The 22,458-nt window shown below is 41.5% G+C and overlaps 2 protein-coding genes across 6 annotated transcripts in view; one reads left to right on the top strand and one right to left on the bottom strand.

The window, feature by feature from the left end:
* HOMER1 (homer scaffold protein 1) overlaps nt 1-4,785 on the bottom strand; it is a 90,269-nt gene extending 85,484 nt beyond the window's left edge. The window contains exon 1 of the mRNA XM_038125010.1: nt 3,678-4,785. Within this exon, the coding sequence (XP_037980938.1) occupies nt 3,678-3,682 (5 nt within the window). The 5' untranslated portion in view covers nt 3,683-4,785. The remainder of the gene's footprint in view (nt 1-3,677) is intronic.
* A 12,559-nt stretch (nt 4,786-17,344) lies between these two features.
* TENT2 (terminal nucleotidyltransferase 2) overlaps nt 17,345-22,458 on the top strand; it is a 45,193-nt gene continuing 40,079 nt past the window's right edge. For 3 of the 5 annotated variants that reach the window (XR_005255518.1, XR_005255517.1, XM_038125846.1), the window contains exons 1-4: nt 17,345-17,540; nt 19,112-19,306; nt 19,927-20,064; nt 21,315-21,570. Coding sequence is in view for 3 of the 5 variants with exons in the window: in XM_038125846.1 (XP_037981774.1) it covers nt 19,149-19,306; nt 19,927-20,064; nt 21,315-21,570 (552 nt within the window). In the remaining 2 variants the exon portion in view is untranslated. Of the gene's footprint in view, nt 17,541-17,567; nt 17,758-19,111; nt 19,307-19,926; nt 20,065-21,314; nt 21,571-22,458 lie in introns of those variants that run through there. The other 2 variants (XM_038125843.1, XM_038125845.1) reach the window with 2 other exon arrangements.

Below are 22,458 nucleotides of genomic sequence, written 5' to 3'. Positions count from 1 at the left end.
CATAAATTACTTTGCTGCCATTGCTTTCACACAATAAGCACCTCATTTTACCCTGAGACAGCAAGATGGCCAGGAATTGCAGTAACACTGAACTACTGCCAAGAAGCTACACCTTCCACTTGACTATCTCAAGTATTTCTGTGGAGCACAGTTGATAGAAGTGTTGCTAAAACAAAGTCTGGGGAAAGCTACCACTAAGTCTTGTGGGAGGAAAACAGGTTAAAGAATTTGAGTCTGGACAAATTTGATGATCAATAATACTTCTGGGTCCCAACAACTTTACAGTGTTCATGTCTTGTCACCCAGACACAGAAAGCAAACTGAAATATATCAGGACAAGACTGTAGTTTGTTCTGTTTAAAGAAATGTGTTTGACTAACTGCACATACTTCAAATAGAGTAAGATCTAGGAATGGATCAGCCAGCTGCAGACTACCAAAAATTAAAATACTTATTTCTAGGCAAGTGCAGCACTAACAAGTATACCCTAAAATACTAATCTTTCTCAATATTCTCCAGCCAACTTAAGAACCTTAGTATTCTAATTTTGCCATCTCAAACTGACACATATCATAACTACCTTTATGAGGATAGCATACTAAATATAGTCTAACAAAACTGAAGATGAAGCCTTTATAAAAACACCTTGACTAACATGACATGACAGAGATGAGCACATCTTCCAGAAGCTTTTACCTAGTAATTCCTTATAATTCAGCATGAATTATGGGAAAAGCAAGTGGCAAATTTAGCTATTTGTCCACAGCCGTCATGTAAAGGCCATCATGTGAAGTAGTTATGGAGAGACTACGCATCAATAAATCAGGAATTAATACTAGATACTATGTTTAATAGGATATAAATTTCTGCATCCCTCCAGAATTCACAACTGTGTAGCTTCCCCATTGTGTCTAAGGAAGTTTATTCATTCCAGCTAAACAACAACTGCATCCCTGTCTCTACTTCCCCTGCTCACAGATCAAAGTACAAGCTGTACCAACAACAAGAAAAATATAGCAACAGTTCCAACTTGAAACACAGTACTTACCTGTCAATACATATGACATCCCAAGCTTCCAATATAAATCCTGAGTGTGCTTTAGAGCTGTTATTTGAGGATTTTTCATGTAATCAAACTTCTGCTCAAAGAAGACTGATTGTGCAATACTGGCAATGAACAAATTAATACATGTTTGTCAACTAGGATAGAACACAAAATCCATGTTTCTCTATTAAAGAATACTATATTGTATGTGTTCAATCCAACAAAAGGTCATCCACAATGGTTATATCAGTCAACAGTAACTATTGATAAGAACTTGTTTTTATGCAACAGGAATGAGGAACTGGGAGAAGTGAGACAGACTGGCAGACAGAGAAACAAGGAAGGACAACCTCTGTGTCTGGCCTATATAAGGGCTTGGTACACTTACCTTCTGTAAGATGAAACACACGCACAGATATACAAGATACAGCAATATGAAAATGTCCTGAACTACTCTACATTTCTCTAGTTTCAAGTTTCCCAAAAAAATGTTTAACAGCAGCACTGGTCCAAAGCCCAGTTACTCACCAGTTGGTTTCCACCACGCACCCAATGTGTAACTACCTGGCTTGCCTGATGGTACTGCACGTGCCAAACACTGCACAGCAAAACAGTGAATTCTTCATTATATGTAATCAGACTAAGAAACCCCTGCTGGTTTGCAAGCCAACTTACCTTTCCCAAGTGGTCTAACCATTGAAATAGGTGAGCTCTCCACCAGCCAGGTGCTTACAAGATCAGTCTACAAGCTCACATAGCATACCAGTACCCATTAAATACTGAATATAATACACAGACCATCATGTGACTCAGGTACATTGAATTACCAATGATCTTGCAGCTTGCTTCTAGCATGCTCAATTTTTAGACCTTCGTATAGAGTATCAACTGTTGAATTAAAAGGTGTAGAATTACTCTGAAATCCACAGGTACTTGCATTTAGAAATTAATTTAAAACAGCTACCAAATCAAAACCTCTGCTGTGAACAGTAACAGATGTCTGATACTTAACCATAGTTGCACTACGGAGGTGCTGGCCCTGGCTTGGGTGTGCTCACTCAGATTTAGAGAGATGCAGGCTTATCAGTAACACAGTCCTACATTTCAGGGTTTGTCCTCCTTGTTAGAAGATGGTCTGCAAAGGAATTCGATATTGCAATACCCCAAAATGTCTAAAATGTGTTTAAAATATTTGTTAGCAAATTTAGTGCTCTTGACCTTAATGTGCCAAGATACCACTCAAGTCATTGCACCAACAATTGTGCTTTTTAAGATTATTTCAGCTCTCTACAGATAGGGGTTTGTAGTGTTTATTAAGAAGCTATGACACTAAAACGCTAAGAGAGCTGGAATCCTGGAGAAAAAATGTTTGCTCCTCTTCCACAGTTCAGTGGATTTGTAATATGATATGCTTAACCCAAATATCTACAAACACAGTATTGATTTTAAATCAATGAGAAGGTTCCCATTATTTAATTTTACATAATCCTGTGTGTGATTAGCAATTTTAGGTATATATCCAAAAAAATTATCGTATCATTTAGACTTTTGGCAGAAACATCACTTTCTTGGATATGTAGACAGCTGCAAGTTTGGGTTTATTCTGTTCAAAAATTTTTAATGGAAGGGAAGACAACAGAAAAATAAAAACAAGCCTAAGAAGCAAGGAGTAATTCCTTCCTACATCTTGACCTGTGACCCCCAGTGATAGCACAGAGACAAGGATGCAGCTGTTATCACCACACACGCAAGGAAGTTAATAAATTGAAGAATTCTAAGGTCCTAAACAGCTTGAGGAGATATCTGTAACTCCCATAGTAATATGCAAATTTCACATCTGAATTCCTAAGTGACCAAAATACAAAGGACATGATTTGTAACTTCTGTAGACTGTCTCCACCTTGCAGTTTTCCAGATGATACCAGGTTTCTGTTGCTTTGGAACATGGATGAGTTTCCATTCCACAAGCCCGGTTGCATGGACTATTTTTTCAAATCACTACACAAATTCCGAAGTATATGACTGTGGAAAGTTTTCATAGGTAACTATGTAACATTTTTATCTACCACTTTGTATGAGATCTGACTAATTTTATAGATTTTGTTCCTTCTAATTTCCTTAAGCTCTCAAGTGGATTCCCCAGTTTACTTAAGGAACCTGCTATGAAACTGACTTCCTCAGAGCCTTCAATTTATTGAGAAATTCCCACGTAGTTCGATACTCTCTGAAGACTCGAGAAGAGTGAAAGCGAGCCTTCCCTGTTCTGGAATTTCACCCTGGCGCACTGAGTTTAAAGCACTCGTTTTCAGGACTGAACATCGCCTAACAACCCAGGAAAGGTCCTCACAGTGAGGAACTGGGAGCCGAGACGGCTCTTCCAGAATTCCGATGTGGCTACGGCGAAGACAAACCTCTGCAGATCGCGGTGCGTCGCTCACGGATCGCATGGCTCTCCCCTCACCGGAGCTGATGCACGGCACCGAATGCAGCAGGATTCCTCCGGCTGGCGTACCCCGCCAGGGAGATCCCTCGACTCCGTGCGCATCGAGCAGCGCCCACAGCTCCGCGGCGGCCGCTCCCACCCCCAGCCCCGGCCGCGGCACCAGCCCGGCGGCCCCCGCGACATCCTTACCCCATGGCGGCCGGCAGCGCCTGGCACCGGTGGTGCCGCGTCCCCGGGTGGTCCTCGCCGCTCCGGCAGCTCCGCAACCCCGTGGCGGCGGGCCGCTGCTCTGGGCTCGCCGCAGCTGCCGGGGGCCAAGCGGGGCCGCCCGCGCCCTAGGGAGCGCCCCCCGCGGGCCGGGCTCCCATGGCCACCGGCCCCGCCGGGCGCCCGCAGGCAGCGGCTCCGGCCCCCGGGCGGGCGGCAGCGGTGGCTTCGGGGGCGGACGAGTCCCCTCCTGCAGGCGAACGGGGAGGCGCTCGCCTTCTTCGCGAGGGACTGGCGGCGGCTGCGGCGCTTCTCGCCGGGACGTGCGCGGCCGCGGAGGGCTCCGTGTGCCTCAGAGGCGGAGCGGGATGGGGCAGGCGGTTGGCACAGAGCTCCACGCCGACGCTCCCCCTAGCACCGCCGCCAGCAGCGTGGCGGGCACAGATGCATTCTCCCGAGAAGGCAGAGCGAGCCGTGGCACCGGCGCTGGCATCGGACTCCCGGCGAAAGGCCGCTACCGACGAGCTGCGGCCGCGCGTCGCCCGCGGGCACCGGGGCGCCGCGTTCCCCCGATCCGCCCGCCCGCCCACCCCCGGCTGCGGAGATGCGGAGCAGCGCTCCTCCTTCCCGCGGCGGCGGGCCCGCTCCTCGCCGTCACGCCTTCTTCTGCAGCGAGCGGGCGGGCATCGTCCTGGGGCGCGGCGGATCGGTCACTGACAGCGGGCGGCGGGAGGGGCTGCCGCCGTCAAGCCCGCGCTGTTCTGCGGCGCGGCCGTGGGCTCTGCCCCGCTGGGGTGACGGAGGGCGGGAGCGATGGCCGCTTCAGGCGGTGCCCGGCTGCTCCGGCGCCACCGAGCCGCTGCCTGCTCGCATCCCCCGCCTCCGCCTCACACCTCCGCCACCGCCCGCTCGTCCCCTCGCGGCGGGCAGGCGCAGCCGCCGCGCGCAGCCCGCACCTCCGTCCCGCTCCTCCTTCCCAGGGAACGGGAAAGGAAGGGAAGGAGCGAGAAGAGCGGAGTGGAGCCGCGCCCTGCCCTAGAGCGCCGCGCCACAAGCGGCCACCACGCTGCAGCTCGCGGCGCCACCTGCCCGCTCTGCCTCCATCCTCCGCCCGGGGAGCTTTAAATAGAACACGTCACCGCGCTCCCCTACGCACTGACGTCACACCCCGCTCCCGGCGCTGATGTCACCGGGGTGCGGAGGATGATGTCAGAGTAGTCCATGCCGCCGGAAGCTCTTCTATAATAGGGAACGGCGGCGGGGGGAGAGCGGGGCGGGGAGGGCTCGGGGTGCTGGCGGCGCCTGGGCCGCCTCCTCCCGCCCCCCTCCGCGGCGCCGTCTCCACGGCAACGCCGCGCCCGGCGGCTCGGTGGGGAGAGGTGGTGTCACGGAGTCACGGGCGAAGGCGGTGCGGAGCCGTCTCCGGAACGTGGCTACTGCAACTTCTCAGCCCTTCGCCTTGCTAAAACACAGGCCCGCATCCCATGCTCTGCAGACACTCTGCAGACACTTAACACAGACAGCGTTACCGGAAAAACGGGGAAGAAACACGGCAGCCGCTCTAAAATTGTTCCCCCAAAAACGTACATTCCCGCACATCCACCCTAGTACTATCGAAAAGAAAGAGCCAGCACTGTAAGCTACCCAGGATCTGCAATATTAGGCTGAGTTCTTCAGTTGTGCCATGCAAACAGCACGTTTCTAATCCATCACGGTTGCCCGAGGTCCAGTATCCTGTACTATCTTGCAGGGATATACCTCATCTTAAGTTCTGCAAATACTTCCATTAACTCCCTGAGATTGCCTCAATTTGTAAACATTAGGTTTAACTACTCCAGTACACTGCCAGTGGCATTGCGATGCCCTAAGTGGAACAGGCTCCTTGCTAGGATGTCTTTCAGTATTTTCATGGTGTATTCTGCTCAACTGAGGTTGTAGCTACCAGAGGCATATTAAACTACAATGAGCATAAGAGGAAGATATTGATACTATACTAGATACCAATCTCCACATTAAAATTGAAGAAGCCCAGAATATTACCAGTGTGTGTTACAGAATTGTAAAGCATGATAAAACCAACCATGTTAAAGCTGTTGCTTTAACAAAGGGTTGCTTGTCCTCTCATAGAACCTCTATTACTTGTGACCAAGTGTATCCCATTAAGAGGCTGGAATAAAAGATGGCTAAAGCATTCACCTAACAACCTGATCTTCCTAGAGTCAGGATGCACGTTTCAAAACTTATTTTAATTTACAGATGCATGTTTTACAGACGCTTGTTTCAACATTTTGACCTCTAAAAGTAATCAGTTATGGGAAAAACAAAGATGATAAATTAAATATCAAGGCAAACCTCCCCCAGTCACAAAAAATCATGGGAAACCCAGCATGAATCATTACTATGACAGTAGCAGCAAGGCATACTGCCTCATGAGGCAGAAAAGAACAGCTTCCTCAGTTGCCCATTTCTCATTTCCCACACACCACCTCATAAGCTACACTAAAGGCACTGAGCTAAAAAAAACTTTAATCTGAGTGACAACAGTCTAAGGTTTGTTGTGTGCAATGCTCAGAACCCGCATAGTTATGATGAGGCTGCCTTACTTCGCTGGACTGCAATTGCTGTGGTTGGACTTCACCTGCTAGCTCTGAAATATGAAGTTCTATATATTTTCCACTAAAAATCAAACTATGTGTGCAGACTTCTATCATAAAACAGAGGTACTCTCTGGTGTTGGGGTGGGAGGAAGATGGAGATCCACAACCATTCCTTCTTCTATATGATTAGAGTGAAAAAGATCAAAATTAATACCAACTAGGCAAGCATAAACAAGTAGCTTACATGTATGTATTCACTGATGTCAAGTAGCTAGGAGTCTATATTCATTAGCTTCTAAAAGTCTGAAATTATATTCTGCATGACCTGCAGTAATGGCAGGTCAACAGCAAGGAAACTAAGGCTTTAATTTCATATATGAGTAACTGCTGCATCAGTTTTGTTGGTTCAGCTCAAGCACACACGCTATTGCAAATGCTTTAGTATTTCATTATGTTCACAGTATTTTGTTTAGATATCACAAAGATGATTCCATCTGTCTCTGCCTTTCAACTTGTTCACATATTTGTCTTGCATGAAGTATACTTTTCTACAGCATGGGTGCAAACCCAGAAATCCCCGAGAATGAAGATAAAAGAGAAAAATATAAAAATAGACAAATACACACTGAACCCTGGGGTGAAGAATAGTGTGTTCACTTGAGAATCAGAGGTGTGACCAGAATCACAAACATGGAAAAAGAAGCATGGAATATCAACAATGTCTTTATTGACTTGTGAAATAAATGAGCTGTAAATTTCATGCCCTTCTGAAGTAATAAAATATGAGTACTGGGACAGATAAGATCCTGGGTAGGGCAACAGAACTGTAGGGACAAAGAAAGGTTTACTTCAAGTAAATCTAGTTTTTTTCATTCTTAATTCTTCATTTAAACAAATTTTATTTATTATTACATTGAAGTGCAGAAAGTCCACCTAATTGACTACTTCTCTTCCATATTCATTGTAACATTGCCTCCAGTTCTGACAGGTTTCTCTAAGATTTAAGCTTTGTCTCAATTACATCCTTTTACAATCTTGATTAGTTTCCAGGTTGATTTTGTAGAGTTAACATTATTTGTATTGTGGAAAAAGCCTCTGTTTATACTTGCCAACCTTACTGAAATCCCTTTTCTGTCTTGCCATTCCCCAAATTAATATATGATACAAAAGCATGGTGATCTATGTCAGCTAAGGCAGAACATACAGATACAAAGCAAGCAAGCCAGGTGATTAATCTAGATATTAACAGGAGAAATACACAATCACCTCATCTTGAAGACTGAAGTGATATAAAATGGAGAATTTTAATAGTGATGACAAGACTTTTAGCTCTAAGTTAGTTGCTTTGGGGTTTTCCCCCTCGTATTTTAGAACATTTTTTGTCTAGAGCACTTTGATGGAGGCAGTCTTGAGCATGCCTGGAAATCAGCAGCAGCTTAGTGGCTGTTCCTTCACAAAAATACCAAGTAATGCCACAATCAAATAAGAGACAGATGGCTTCAGGCAAGGCAAAGCACAGGGTGGTGCAGGAGAAAGAGTGTTATTTTACAGAGTTGAAGTAGCATACTCCTGGCATGTATATTCATAGCCAGCTATTGAGCTGCCAAACCCTGTTCTGACACCCTTGCCCAGGATGGCCAACGAGCTGGGGCAACACCTGTAAACTTGGCAGCAGTTACTGGTATCTCTGAAAGAAATGCTACTTTGAGTCTCTCAGGGGTATACCTGTAGATGGAAAAAAACCCCAGATGGCTGTGCTGTCTGAATCTCAAGCCTGCTGTGTATCAACACAGCCACTGCTCAAAGTCCTGGAACAGCAGAAGTACACAGCTGGAACATCAAGAAGCACTACAAAGGTCTGCATTTTGCCTAACTTTGCATAGTACCTGTTTTTTCTCCATGCAAAACCAGATCTGTACCACTTGATTGCACACTGGCTATGAGCTACCATTACTATGGAAAAGACAGGGGAATCCCATTACAGGATATTACGCAGTGAAAATATTTGAACAGCAATTGTTTGTACAGATCTAGTTGACACACTCAAAACAGAAGAATTCTAGCTGCAGCAAAACCAGAAACTGTTAAAGAGTTGTTTAGGGAACCTCAGAGCAATTATGTGAGAATAGAAAACTAAAATTGGCTTGTTTGGTTTATGAAGTAAAATCCAATATGACATGTTCTTATGTTCTCCAAATATTTTGGGTGAGTTTAATACAAGCAAAGGAGCAAAAAGAGCTATTAAATGACAAAACAATTAAAAAGTGTAAGCCTTCCATAAGTGTTTTTTTCTGGTACTCCAAAGGTTCTTGCTCCTCAAGAAGATCGTACTTTAACGAGTAGCCTTCCTAAACAAGGATTAGGTGCAAAAAAAGCAATGACTGAAAAGTAATCACAGATGGCAGCCATCTCTGACTCCATTTGGGAAAAGGTAGAGGTAACTAAGGACATAGACATCTTTGCTACAACAGCTCACAGCCTGCAGGTAGTACTTCCTCCATGGCTCAGGGCTGGGGTACTACCACTCCCTTACATCAGCTATTTTGTTCTCTTTGTTTGAACTGTTGGTTCAATACCAGGTGAGCTTAAATTCTACAATCCCTAAGGAAACCAAGGATGTTTATTCCTGTTGAAGGTGAAGGAGCCAGCACCTCACACTTGCCTCACTTCTCATGCATCACTGCTATTTAGTGTCTCCTTCCTTCTCCTACTCCTTTATATCTTCTTCTTGCCCTCTTTTCTCCTGTCTAATAACAAATTTCCCTCCCCACACATGATTCTTTCAGTGAGTAGAATCCCTTCTCCATTATTTTTCTTTGCAAGATCTGCATTTAATACATAAGTGGAGAAAAGAGGGGAGGAGAGTAAATATCATCCTCTTCCCTGAGCCCAAGGTTTTTGTCTGCATTTTTATCAGTCTACAGTAAACTTCACTGTTACATCAGGTGGGCCTGGAGGGATTCTGGACCAATTTCACAGCCACTGTTTTTTCTCCTGGAATAGATGAAGAAACATAAGTGTTGCCTTATATTAAAGTAAATGTGGTACTCTCAAACTAAGACTAGATTTGATTTTGAAAGCAACTGTATGACATAATTCCCTGAGATGCCTTATGGTCCAATATTTCTAACTCAGTGCTGTTGCCAGTGAATGCTAATTTTCCAGCACCGACTTCCAACATTTCATTGTCTTGCCACCAGAAATGTATTGCACATCTCCTACACAGCTCTGTGGCAGTACACCCCTACTGGATTTTTTAAAAGATACTGATCCCTGACTAATGCTTTTATTTGTTACTTAGGTTTATTTGTGGCTGTTATTTCCTCCAATGCTTTTTCTGACCATACAGAAAGCACAGTTTATGCCACTAGACTGATTAGGTCAACTTGTCATTTCTGTCTTTTTACACCAAGTTTACTTAGAGACATCACTCAGTTTTGGTTTTGCAGTTTCACCTGAAGATTATTAAAATATTGTAAAATAATCACTGTGGTTTTTACATGTGAGTACTGAGAGCGTATGTATGAGAAGGAGGGAGGAGTGGGGGAGTGTTTTTAAGCCTTGAGGTTCCTAATGTTCAACATCTGTGCATTCCTTGCATATCATTTGAGAATAGCCAATTAAAAGAAGACACAACTTCACATAAATCTACCCCTTTATCTGGCAGATGCAGGAATTCTGAATTGGGCAAGAGAATATGCAGGCTTGTAGCCAAACACAAGCTTTGCAGAGGCTTGATACTGCTCACCAAGTTGCTGGGAAGGAAACTGGAGAAGGAGCAAGAGCTCTGTCCTATGAAGTAGAATGTGAACTGTAAGGAAGAAGATACATTTGCAAATCACAAACTTTTATCTTTTATTTTCACACCTTGTTGAAGAAGTGTACCATTATACTGGTTAAATGAAACTATACTGAAGTTACTGTATTCAGTTTACCTCTTGTAGATTACTTGTGTTTTCTAAGATTTTGCTCTTCATGTGATAATACTTTGAAATGCGATGGCCATACTGTGCAATTCTAACTCAGAAGACGTGCGTTTTAATTCCTTGGCCAAAAGTTAGCCGTAATATCAGTTTCTAAGTACACATCATACAGTCACTTTAATATGAGAGTGACAGATAGAGTCAGCCACAGTCAACATCTGATTTCTCATGTTTGCTGAGTAGCCAGTGCCACTAATATGCATTGTAAGTAGCACTCAATATAATTAGAATTCACATTAAAAAAGCCACTTATATAGAGTTGGATAAAGGGGAAGTAATTAAAACCACAGAATACTACTTACCTAAAGGTGTAGAATTAAGGCGTCCATGGCAACCTTAACTCTGCATTTCCTGCCTTTAGTGATTTCAAAAGCTCAGCTTCACTCCTCCTTTAATATAGTATTTCACACTGAATACTTTCACGATAGAAAGGTTATTCTGAAACCTGACATTTCTGGGACTCCTAATACTAACCCAGTTTGCACAGCAACAGCTATAAATTATTCAGAAGAAACTGCAGTAATACATAGTGCACAACAAAGACTGAACTTGCCTTAAGTTGGGGTAATGTGTTATGGATATGTGGTAGCCTCTTCATAGATAAGGTGATGGCAGCTTCCCTTTGGATCTCTGTTTCATTGTCTCTGTGACACTGGCTGAAGAACTATCTGGCCTGAAAAACCCCATATTAAAACTGAAGATGAGAAGGAATATGCCTGCAAATATAAAATTAGAAAAATATTTTATTTTAATTACAACTCATGAAAAAACATTAGCAAGTACACCTGGAAAACAGGTGGTGGTGGAAGTAAATATAAGCAACAGTGTGGATTACTGTTTAAAATTGTTCCAATTTTGAACTTCTAATTTTTGCTTAGACTTCTGTAGCTTGTTTCAGGAAGTGTATATGGCACAGATATATGTGTCCATCTCTCGGCTACCTGCATTTTACCATGAGTGTCAACTTTTATGGCTTACTAATAACATAAGTGCTACTGGCTTGAGAGATAGGCACTTCGTTTTCAGAGACAAAATACATAGGACCAGCTTTTTATAGGACACTTTACTTAAATGGTTATTAAAACTGTGTCTTCAGTTACTCCTATTATAGGGCTTCATAGAAAAGTTTTGAAAGAAACATCTATTTGCATCATATATTGCAAAGTTTAACTCAATCCTTGTTCTTGTTAAAAAAAAAGTTCTGATTTCTTGAGTAAAACTCCTAAAAACTAGTACATTTTATTTCAAAGCTTTTATGGTACAGGAAAATGTTACTCATTCATCTATAAGTATCTGAAGGATGTCAAGACAATTGATTCAGGTTTTTCTCAGTGGTGCTTAACAATAAAACAAGAGCCAATGGTCAGACACTGATGCATAGGAAGCTCCACCTGGACATGAGGAAGAACTTCTTTACTGTGCAGGTGACCATGCACTGGAACAGACTGACCAGAGAGGCTGTGGCATCTGCCTCACTGGAAATATTCAAGAACTGTCTGGATACAATCCTGTGAAATGTCTTCTGGGACAACCCTGCTAGAGCAGGGAGGTTGGATCACATGACCCACTGTGGGTCCTCCCAACCTGACCCATTCTGTGTTGCTGCCAAATGTATTTGAAATTTGGCAAATTTTAGAATAGCTTTTGTGTAAGTAGACACATAATACTCAGAATATTAATAACATTAACAATCTGCTCTGTGGGGGTAAGATTAAAATTAAGGAATTTGTTAATTGATAGGTACATATCTTTGACAACAAAACTGTTATATAAGGGTTGGGTTGTTTTTTTTTTTCCCTATAAAATGCTGTCATCATTTACAGCCAAATGATGAAATTTAGTTCTTAAACATGAACAAGCTCATGAATCAAATAAAACTGGGCATTCAGGTGCATTTTCCACAAACAAGTAAGCAACCAAAACCAGAGGTAAAAACCTGAAAGACACAGTAAAGAAATATAATACAAAAGAATTCATGTTGGCCACCAATAGTTAGCTCTTTCACCCTACTCAGCCTCTGGCATTACCTTCAGAAGATGTTAGGAAAACAGAACAAGGGTAGGAAGTTATATTTTATTTACTAATCCACAGCAGGACCTTCAAAATTTGTTCAAGTCCCAGTATGCTAATTGAGAACTCATAAATTCAAAGTGCATGCTTAAATGCATCAATTTTTAAACAAATATAAAATAGAGATAATACTGACTTTATTAAATGTTTAATTCAGTAGAGAAAAAAAAAAACTGCTATCTGTCTGTCTGTCAGTCTGGGGATGTTACTATATGCATGAAGATAAGTTTATGGGTATTGCCTCCAGATCCATTAATCTTAAATCAATTTCTCTCAACTACTTATAAAATCTGGGCAACAGTGGATTATCTACTAGACCTTTGTAGCAACAATAAAATTCTTATTAAATTATTAACCCTCAGAAACTGACATATCAGGCATGTCCTTCAAAAACTTAACTGACTAGTCTAGGGCATGAAGAACATGAATATCCTACTAAGGGTACAATGGGCTAATACAAAACGGGAAAAAAACCCAGTTTTGTAGAGTTGCACAGAATAAATTTGCTTTATCTACTGTTTTCAATCAAATTTCATGACCCTATGTTTTAAGACATGTCTCTCTTCATGAAAGAGAGAAAAGATTAAAATTTAGGAAAACTTAGACCTTCCTTTAAAACACTTGTATTTAAAGGAGTGTAACTACAAAATTTACAGAAACAAAGATTGAAGTAATAAAAGTGCTAGCAATTACTCATTAATCTAACCAGAGCAGAGCATTAACCATGTATTATAACACCTCAACTCTCATCAAATGCATATAGTACATTTTAAATGGTAATCTAAATAGTGCACTACAAAATACTCATCTGAAGAAGATACAGGGATAATTCATACCTAGACACCAAATGAAGATAACTGTAAGTACATATTTTGCTATAAATCATTATAATAGATTTATTAGATCTGTATTTTATCTGGATTTTACAATTTAAAGTTGGAATTCACAGATTTGACTGACATGGTTGCAGAGTTACATCTTCATTTGGGGCCTATGATATTAATTACATTTAAAAATTCTGTACTGTATATTATGTGATACCTATATGCATATAAAATTAGCACACTGTATGCAATAAATACTTTAAAACCACTGAAAAAATCATATAAGGGCATACATAAGCATCACTGAATCTGGCTGAAGGTTGAACATCAGAACAAGAATGCTGCACAGTGGGAAAAAATACTGCATTTGTGTAATTAATTATTAATTTTTCATTCAGTATTTACTTGCTAAACTTTTGAATCTTACTTTGTAGGCCTTTATTCCTTTTTAATATTGTTTTCTAATGGACATCTAATTTATGTTCTTTGTATTATTATTAAAATCTTGTATTGTTTTCCTGGGGAAAGCTGCTTTTTCCCTGGTACATAAAATTTCTTTTAAACTTAAGTCTCTGCTTTGGCTTCAAGCCCAGAATATCCTGATTTCTAAATGAAATTCAAAGCATTTCATATGGTATCATGACTAAGAAGCTTCAGTCTTCACAGTGGATCTTGCACTGTATTTAATCCCTGTTATACCATTTATTTCATTGTAGCTACATTTTTATTTTAATATATGTGCTATGTTTGGTCTCTGTACCAAATATGAAAAAAGGATACTTAGAATGAAGCTCTGTGTTGACACAAGTTTCATTATTTCAGACCTGGTCCCAGACACTAACAACATCATAAATGATCACATATTACAGGTGGTTTTGAAACTAAAAAAAAAATGTTTCAAGTAAGTTAAATAAGTGAGTAGGGGCAGAGTATATATATAAACACATGTTTTTCATCACTCTTAATGACTGCAGTAGTATAGGTGTCCTTTAATAAGGCTGTTTGCTATGATAAAGCACATTCTAACCACACACCTGTCCGAACTCTGATAGGCCTTCTGAGGTACCAGGAGGCAAAGAAAAGTCTGTAGACTTTTCAAAGATTAAACAAAGGTTTCCATAGAGGAATTGACTTTTATTCTTCATTTTTTCCTTCTTGAACTACTGACAATTGAGTTGCTTTGATCAAACTTTCCATCCCTATTTACCTTCAGAGACTAACTAGCTGGAGCACTTCAGCTCCAAAAGTGTCAGAAAAATGCAAAAAGACTTTTATGTTGCATAATAGTTTTCATTCTATGAGAGAGATTGCAGATGGCTCATCAGAGATCTCTTTGCAGGAAACCACACTCTTTCCTGCATATCAGAACGAAGTATAGTTTGTAGTTTATAGAGGCTGATTTCAGACTCTGCTTCTATTACAGATTCTAAATTTCCTTCATTAATCACTCAGTTTCATGGCTGTTGTTCAAATAAATTAGTTTTATAAACAGTTCTTTTACCATAAATATACCATTTTTATTCTAATGCAAGCATCTTTTGAGGCAGAAACACAAGACTAGTCCTAACGCCATTCCGTTTGGGGGAATCTGTTGGAATCACCAGTGCAAGTTCTCCAATTCTTTGTTGTATAGTTGTTCAGTTGAGTATCTGTAGACCAGCAGTCTGATTCCTGACTAAAACTAGAAGTAAGGCTTTATATGTCTTTTCTAACAGAAGAGTATCTGTAAACTGTCTGAGATCACACTCAGGGTCAGGAAGAACAACAGCACACATTGAAAAACTGGAACAGCTCTCAGCACATCAAAGCACAGAGATTTGTCTCAGAAGGCTGCTGGCAATTTGTAAAATGTCAGGTTATTTCAGGTGCCTCACTGAAATGTGCAGCTAGGTTGACAAGTGAATGCAGGCAAGACATGGGGAAAAATCCATAAGAATTAACAGTCTGTGGCAAAAAAAAAAAAAAAAAGTTATTTAGTATCTCGATTGATGCAAACACAAAATCAGGGTGCCTTATGCCAAGGAGCAGAGGAAAGGAAACCAGGAAAATACATAGCAACACAAGTTACTTCAATCAGTAGAGCATTCCTAAGTATTTTTTTCTTTCTCTTTTTCATTTTTGCTGTGTAAAAAAGAAATTGATTTTTAATACCCTGCTCTAAACACTGTCTGCTGCTGATTATATTGATTCTGTTAGGTTATATTTATTGTAGACCCCATGGCAAATGTGAGAAACCTAGGAGCATGATGTGTTGTGGTTAATGGATAGATCATGGTGAGAAAAGCAGTCAAATTATCTGGAGAACACCATTTGAATGCGGCATGTGGGGAACTGCAGCTGTAAGGAGTTGTATAGCAGACTTCTAACAGTTAAGACACAAAGTTTCTGTCTTGAGCAGGAAGTAGAAAGCTAAGTTTTGATTCCAAACAAACAGCACAGAAAGATTGTCATTGTTTAATCCCATCTTGCAACCAGCACTACACAGCCACTTCCTCACTTCTCCACTAGCGTGATCTGTGACAGAATCCAAAGGGTAAAAGCTAGAAAACATGGCTTGAGATACAGACAGTTTTATAGAAAAAGCAAAAACTGTGCATGCAAGCAAAGTGAAATAAGGAATTTATTTGCTGCTTCCCATGGACAGACAGGGGTTCAGCCAGGAGAGCTGGACTCCATCACAAGTCACGGTTACTCAGGAACACAAACAGTATAATTCCAAATGCCCCCTCTTCTTCCTTCTTCATCCCAGTTTATATACTGGGCATAATGTCACATGGTCTGGAATATCCCTTTGGTCATTTTGGGTCACTGTCCAGCTGCCCAGCCTCCCAATGAGCCCCAGTCCGCTCACCAGAATAAAAAGTTCTTAGGGGAAATTTCTTTGTGGCTAAACTTTGTTTTACATCTTCATTCCAGGTATGCCACTTGTTTCTCATAAATGATTTGTTTCTCATAAATGGATTTGTTTTTCATAAATGCAATGCTAACCACAAACAGATCCTTATATGAAGAACCTATCCATAGCCAAGACAATAAAATCCTTTCACAGCCCAAACTTTCCCTTGCCAGTCCCTTTGCAGTCTCACTTCACTAGGCCCCTGTGTTTTGTTGATTTCTTATCTGTTAAGTCTGAGTAGCCAGAACCTTAAACCATAACAACTCCAGCTGTGGCCTGCTTTCAGGTGAGCAAGCCCTCAGGTAAGAATTTTGAAGCTGAGTAAGCTTTCAACTTATCCCTTTCCTCTCAAACACGAGAGCTTCAACAGTGTGTTTATGCATGCACAAACTCACTGTTTCAGTACCTGCTCATGCCAAGAGCTCACTTACGGTTAAGTGTACTACCCAAGAAGGAATCATATTAAAGAGGACATTGAGATGCTGGAGTATGTCCAGTGAAGGGCAGTAAGGCTGGTGAAAGGACTAGAAAATGTGTCATATAAGGAACAGATGAGGAAGCTGGGTTTGTTTAGTCTTAAGAAGAGCAGGCTCAGAGGGCACCTTATTGCTCTTACAGCTCCCTGAAAGGAAGATGCCAGGTGGGAGCTGGTCTCTCCTATGGTGCCTGCAGCACTACAGGGAATGACCTTAAATTGAACCAGGGAACATTCAGATTACGTATTAATAATTTTTTTCTCTATTATTAGGGTGGTTAGGCGTTGGAATTGATTGCCTAAAGAAGTAATTGAGTCACCTTGAGATGTCCTTGAGGTGTTTGAATCTGGTGCTGGGTGATAGTTTAGTAGTTTAGGGATTACAGTTGGTAGTGCTGGGTGGACGCTTGATGAACTGCGTGTATCTTAAAAGTCTCTTCCAACATTGATGATTCGATGATTCTATGATTTTGCTTCTGACATCCTTCAGGGAGCAAGCATTTCAATATGTTTGTGACTCCAAATTAATCCTAGCATGCCTATAATCCACTAGGCTAAATCCTAGTATTTAGCCAAATACAATAGTTTGGACACACTTCTGAACAGTAGCTCAGTAATAGTCTGCCAGTAATTATAGAAAGCAAACCGGCTGCGCCGCCGTGTCTCTCGGGCCCTGTTAGGACCGAGCGCCGGCGGAGCGCTGTGACGCTCACGGCCGCCTCCCGCCGCTCCCTCACGGAGCCCATGACAGCGCCCGCCCCGCACCCGGAGCCGCCCCGCGCATGCGTCCCGCCGCGCCGCTAGGCGGCGTGCGCGCCAGGAGGAGGCCGCGAAGTGGCGCAGGAACTGACGGAGCGAGCGCTTGCTGCGGCGGCCCGGCCGCTTCCTGGTGCACCCCGGCCCCTTCCTGCGGCGTCTCTGCATCCGGGGGACGGGACAGTGCTCAGCTACGGGAAGTGCTCTCCGCTGCCCGCCCCGCCTGGCTCCGCTCAGGCCCTCTGTGAGTGTCCTGTGGGGGTCCCGCGCGGACGTGGCAGGGAGCGGCGTCGGGGTGCCGGGCTCTGGCCCCAGGGGTGGCCGTGGGCCCGGACGCTTCTCCCGGCATGGGGGCTGGGGGCTGGCGGGCTTCCGTGCGCACGGGCTTACCCGCACGGTTCACTTGTGTGGCTCTGCGGGAAATACTTGCTTGTTTGGAAGCACTGCCCAAAGGGACAAAGGTACCTGGTCTGTAAGTTATGAAGCTTGTTTAGGAGAGCCTGGCAATTCGTGGCGAGGTAGCCGGTGCTGACGGTCACGGTAAAGGTCGTTGCCGCTGTTGTGAGACAGCGGTGTTGCTGCATTGTTTTGGGTTGGGGAAGGTAACTCCTCCATTGCTTGTCGTCGTGGTGTTTACAGCTTCAAAGGCTAAACCGAACACGTGTTTCTTCTGCGCCTGACTCTTGAATTCTCATCCATCGTTCTGTTACTAGCTAATTGTATCCATAAACTGCTCATGTCTGCAGTGTGCTATGGAGACTGCCTGGTCTGCTCAGAGGGGAATGGGGCATGTTAACAATTGTTCTGTCTAGTAGAGATGGAAAAGTTTGGACAGCACTTAAATACTCATCCAGACTAAATGTCAAGTGACTTATTTGTTATGCAACATGGTGTCATTTCTTCGGCATAACTGAAAGTGAACATCGAAATAGCAACTTCCATAATGCATAATGCTTCCCCTCACCCACCCCATCAAATGGGGGGGGGGGGGGGGGGGGAAAGGAAGAGCTCTAATAGCTTTCTCTTGGAGCAGAAGTGTGCACGTTTTTATTATTCACTAGTGTGGGTTGTTATCACAGGAAATGAGGAGCAAAGCCAAACCCAACCATATAAACTCCTCATTATTCATTTTCTTATGCTTTGTCCTAATGCTGTCCACAGTGACAGTCAGAACTATCTGGGTAGTTGTACCAGAATTGATTTTTAGTTGAATAGATAGTAAACATATATTTTTCTATGACAGAGTTCTGTGCAGTAAAATAATACTACATATGTACGATAAAGAATGATTAGACTAGTTGCAATTGGTGTCATCATTTGTCTGCTTATTTACATGTCATGTTGTGAAAAAATACTAAACTTCATGACATAACTTGCAGTTCATGATTAGCAGCATCTTCATGCTCTTATGATGTATTCAAGGGTTTCTTTCTATGTATTGTGCACCTCATCGTGGAATGTTTCAAATATGAGACAAATTCCTTGGTTGCATGTTGCTTTTCCCTGAGATGAAAACTGTTATATCTTGTGACATGTAATTTTTTTTAAAATTAAACTTAAAATTGAGGGAGTCATATAAAAATTCACTCTTAAACGTAAGCTAAGTAAGCAGTAATTATAAAATTTCGGAGTATGCAGTATTTTTATTTAGTGTCTTCTACTGATAGTAGATCCTGTGATCACCATTCCCTTAAGCAATTCCTGGAAGCCTATTCTAGCTTACTTGAATTTTTAAACCAAGAGCTTAAAAGGTAACTGGTATTTCTTTTTGCCTGATTTCAATTTCTTTTCTTTTTTTTTTTTTTTTTTTTTTAGATAAAAGGATACATGTTCACTTCAAGTAGAAAAGAGCATGTTCCCAAATTCTTCCAACTTGCGTCGTCCACCACCCTTCCCTCCAAAATATCAACAACAGAGTACTTTCTTCACTAAACTTCCTCTAAATATGCCTCCTACTCTTCTTTCTCACCAGCAAATTGTCGTTCCTCCATTTCATTTTCGCAATGCAGTGTAAGTACAGTAAGATTTGGAAGTAGGGGTTAGGTCTGAAAGAAATATTTCTCTTTATGGAGGATAGTTTTTACTGTTTATAGCAGTGAACAGCCCTGAACTTCACAAAACGTGAAGATGTCGTGCATATAAAAAAGAGCTATATAATTTCTCTTATGGACCTATGAATCTAAATGCCCACCTGTGATGCATAATGCATGAGCTGTAATGGCACTGATTAGAGTTGTTAATTCACAGTTTAGTTTTAAAGATCTTCAATCATATTTGTTTATTGTGGAGAACAGGGAGGAGATGAGAAGGGGAGGAAACGTTTATTCTTGGGTTTATATTTCAAGACACTGTAGTGTTGTTTAGGCTTTTGAATTTAGAAGTTCCTTAAGTGAATTTGTTTGCTAACCCCTTCTTACACATATACTGTCAAGAATGAACATTTTCTGTTTTTAATTAAATGCATATTATAAACTGAAATATATCTTCATGTTGAATAGAAAAGAAAGAGGTATTCCTTCTAAAAAATCCCCAGGTGACAGGACTTGTAGAATTTAATATTCAGTTAACAACAACTACCAACCCATAAAAAGTATCTTGGTTATCTTATGAATGATTGTTTTGGACTGTAGTCTTTCTAGAACTCTTTTGAGTGGGAATGTTGAAGTTACTCCAGCTGTTACTCCAGTTCTTACACTGCAACCAGTGACTTATGGAAGTGTCAGTCCAGTGTCTACGTCGGATGCCCTGACATCATTTCAAGGAAGAAAGTAAGTTCCTTTGCGTGTGTGACTAATACTGGTTGTAATGTAGCCATTGTGAAGCTCATCTGATGTCAATTTCTTATGCAGTTTGAGTTATGTTAGAAATTGCAATACTGAATACTTTTTTCCTTTTGATGAAAACAGGCCATGTATTGGGTCTCCAAAGCATTGTACCTGTTTGAGAATCTTAGTACTCAGAAGTGACTTCCTGTACCTAGTTTTTCTCTTCCAGCATTTGTAGCCTTGCAGAAGTGATTAAAGTGAGTTGTTGTAGTACTGTAGTGAATTGTGGTCTGTATGGGCTTGACTTTAAGCTGATTTGTGTCAATGAATGTTCTTTTCCTGGTAATTTGCCAAGTTAAAAATAAGAGTGCACCCTCAAGATTTTATGGGAATTGTCATGTTTTCCTGATAATGGATTATGTGTTTTTCCTAATTTTCTTACTATGTGATGTATTGTTTTTCAAATACAAGTTGTTAAATTCAAGCATGTGTAAATTCTTTTTTTTTAAAGAGGATTTTATGGAAACCTAGTTTTTGTGGGTTGTTTATTTTTAAATTAACTTGAATTTACATTACTATCTTTGTTATTTTAGTTACCACAGAAAGGGAAATTTTGTGAAAATGTAGGGTTTAATTTTCTTTTAATGCTTTAGAAAAAAATCCAGTTCTCTTTATTAGTTCAGATATACTAGTCGATACATCTTTCTAGTAATTGTGGGAATCAGCTGATTGGAAGGAGGTTCTCTGAAGTGTGTCTTCAGTACTATCTCCTGAATGCTATTTCTCTGCCAAATCTAACATGAAAAAATAAGCACAATCAAGTATATGCTGTTGAGTTATAGCTGAATGTGTAATTTTTCCAAGGACTAAGGAAGCTCCTGGTTTCATGCTGCATGCATCTTTTCCTCTTGAGCAATCTGTTCTATGGCAAACTATGCTATGTTGGGAGATTTGAAGCCAGCTTAAACAAACTTGTCATTTGGGTTTCAGTTGGTTAAGTGCAGACACTTGCCTTAAAGAATTGCATCAATCCACTTCTCGGGTAGCTTCATTTCTGTGATTTTATGTTCTCTCTTCCCATTCCAGGTTTGTTTCACATAGTACCTAGGATGGTCACACCTGCTCTGTAGCATACTTGGGCTTAGTGAAGTAGTTATGTCATTAAGTGTTAGTATTTGAACTTTGTAGAAACTGTCTTTTAATCATAACTTGAAGCTTGTGAACTAGAGGAATTACACAGTGTCCCTCTCTAGGAGACAAAGTCAACAGAGTGTTCCAGATGATGCCAAACGACAGCGGATTCATTCACATGATTCTGATACAGCTGTAGTTAACCAAGCAGTGCCTTTGCCAAAAGAGCATAGACGCTCCTTTCCAGCATCAGTTTCAGTTCAGACTCCAGTGTTGCATGCAAGTGGCTCACCAGCCTTAATTGGATGTGTCCCTCCTTTGCAAGATACTTTGTTTCCAGATCCTACAGAAACCGGGCTCCCCGTTGCCACTGACGAGGTAATGGCTTTCTGTGTCTGTACTTTACTTCTGTCTTCCGAGTATGCAGAATTTAGAGGTGCTGTAGGAGACCACAAAGATTTCTGCCAGGGTTTTTGACAGTATCATGGGATATCTATTGGTAAGCTGCCATTAGAAGGAGTATCAATACGTGTAGCTGCCACTGTTGTTCTGCATCACCTCCTTGTCTCTGCTTGGGTTTGAAGCATTTTTATGGTGGCAGGGAAAGTCAGGGTATTGTTTCCTTGTAAAACCCCACCGTAGTAATATGAGAGAAGCGCATTCTGAATAAATGCAGTATTTGGCCTGTAAAGATGTTCACTACCTCTTTTCAAGAAAGCATAAAAGTTGCTGTCATAGCTGTTCTGGAATATAGAAGAGAATGGAGTGGTCTTGTTCTGCACTCACATGACAGAAGGGTTTGGGGTTTTTAGTGTAAATATGCCTGTTGATTATAGAATGTAACAGTGTTGGGAAAGGAAAACAGTCAGTACCTCCTTCCAACAAAGATCTGACTTCTTAATTGGTTTATGTGGGATAAAAAAGAGAGCTAATTTAAATCAGGTTTTTTTATGATATTTTTCTCCCTGTTACTGGTAGGCAAACTGTTGACGTTAAAGTCAGCAGAAGATGTCTCTGGTCATTCACTACTTATTCCCTGAAATACTGCATATACTGATGATGCAAAAATTATTTTATCTGGTTTGCCATTTTATAACAATTGGAACAAATTTAAATTTAAAAACTTAGCAGAAATTTCTTTAAGGAGCTATTAATTGTGAATTTAAGTGCAATAAAACTCTGACAATGGAGTTGGTCATGTGAAATGGTGCTGGGTTTTGCATAAAAAAAACCCAACCTTCTGTGTTTCATGTAATTGCATCTGTG

Source organism: Motacilla alba, chromosome Z, assembly GCF_015832195.1.
Source record: "Motacilla alba alba isolate MOTALB_02 chromosome Z, Motacilla_alba_V1.0_pri, whole genome shotgun sequence".
In the NCBI taxonomy this organism is placed as follows: domain Eukaryota; kingdom Metazoa; phylum Chordata; class Aves; order Passeriformes; family Motacillidae; genus Motacilla; species Motacilla alba.
The sequence above is the reverse complement of the archived record's forward strand: the minus strand, read 5'-3'. Positions and strand labels throughout refer to the sequence as shown.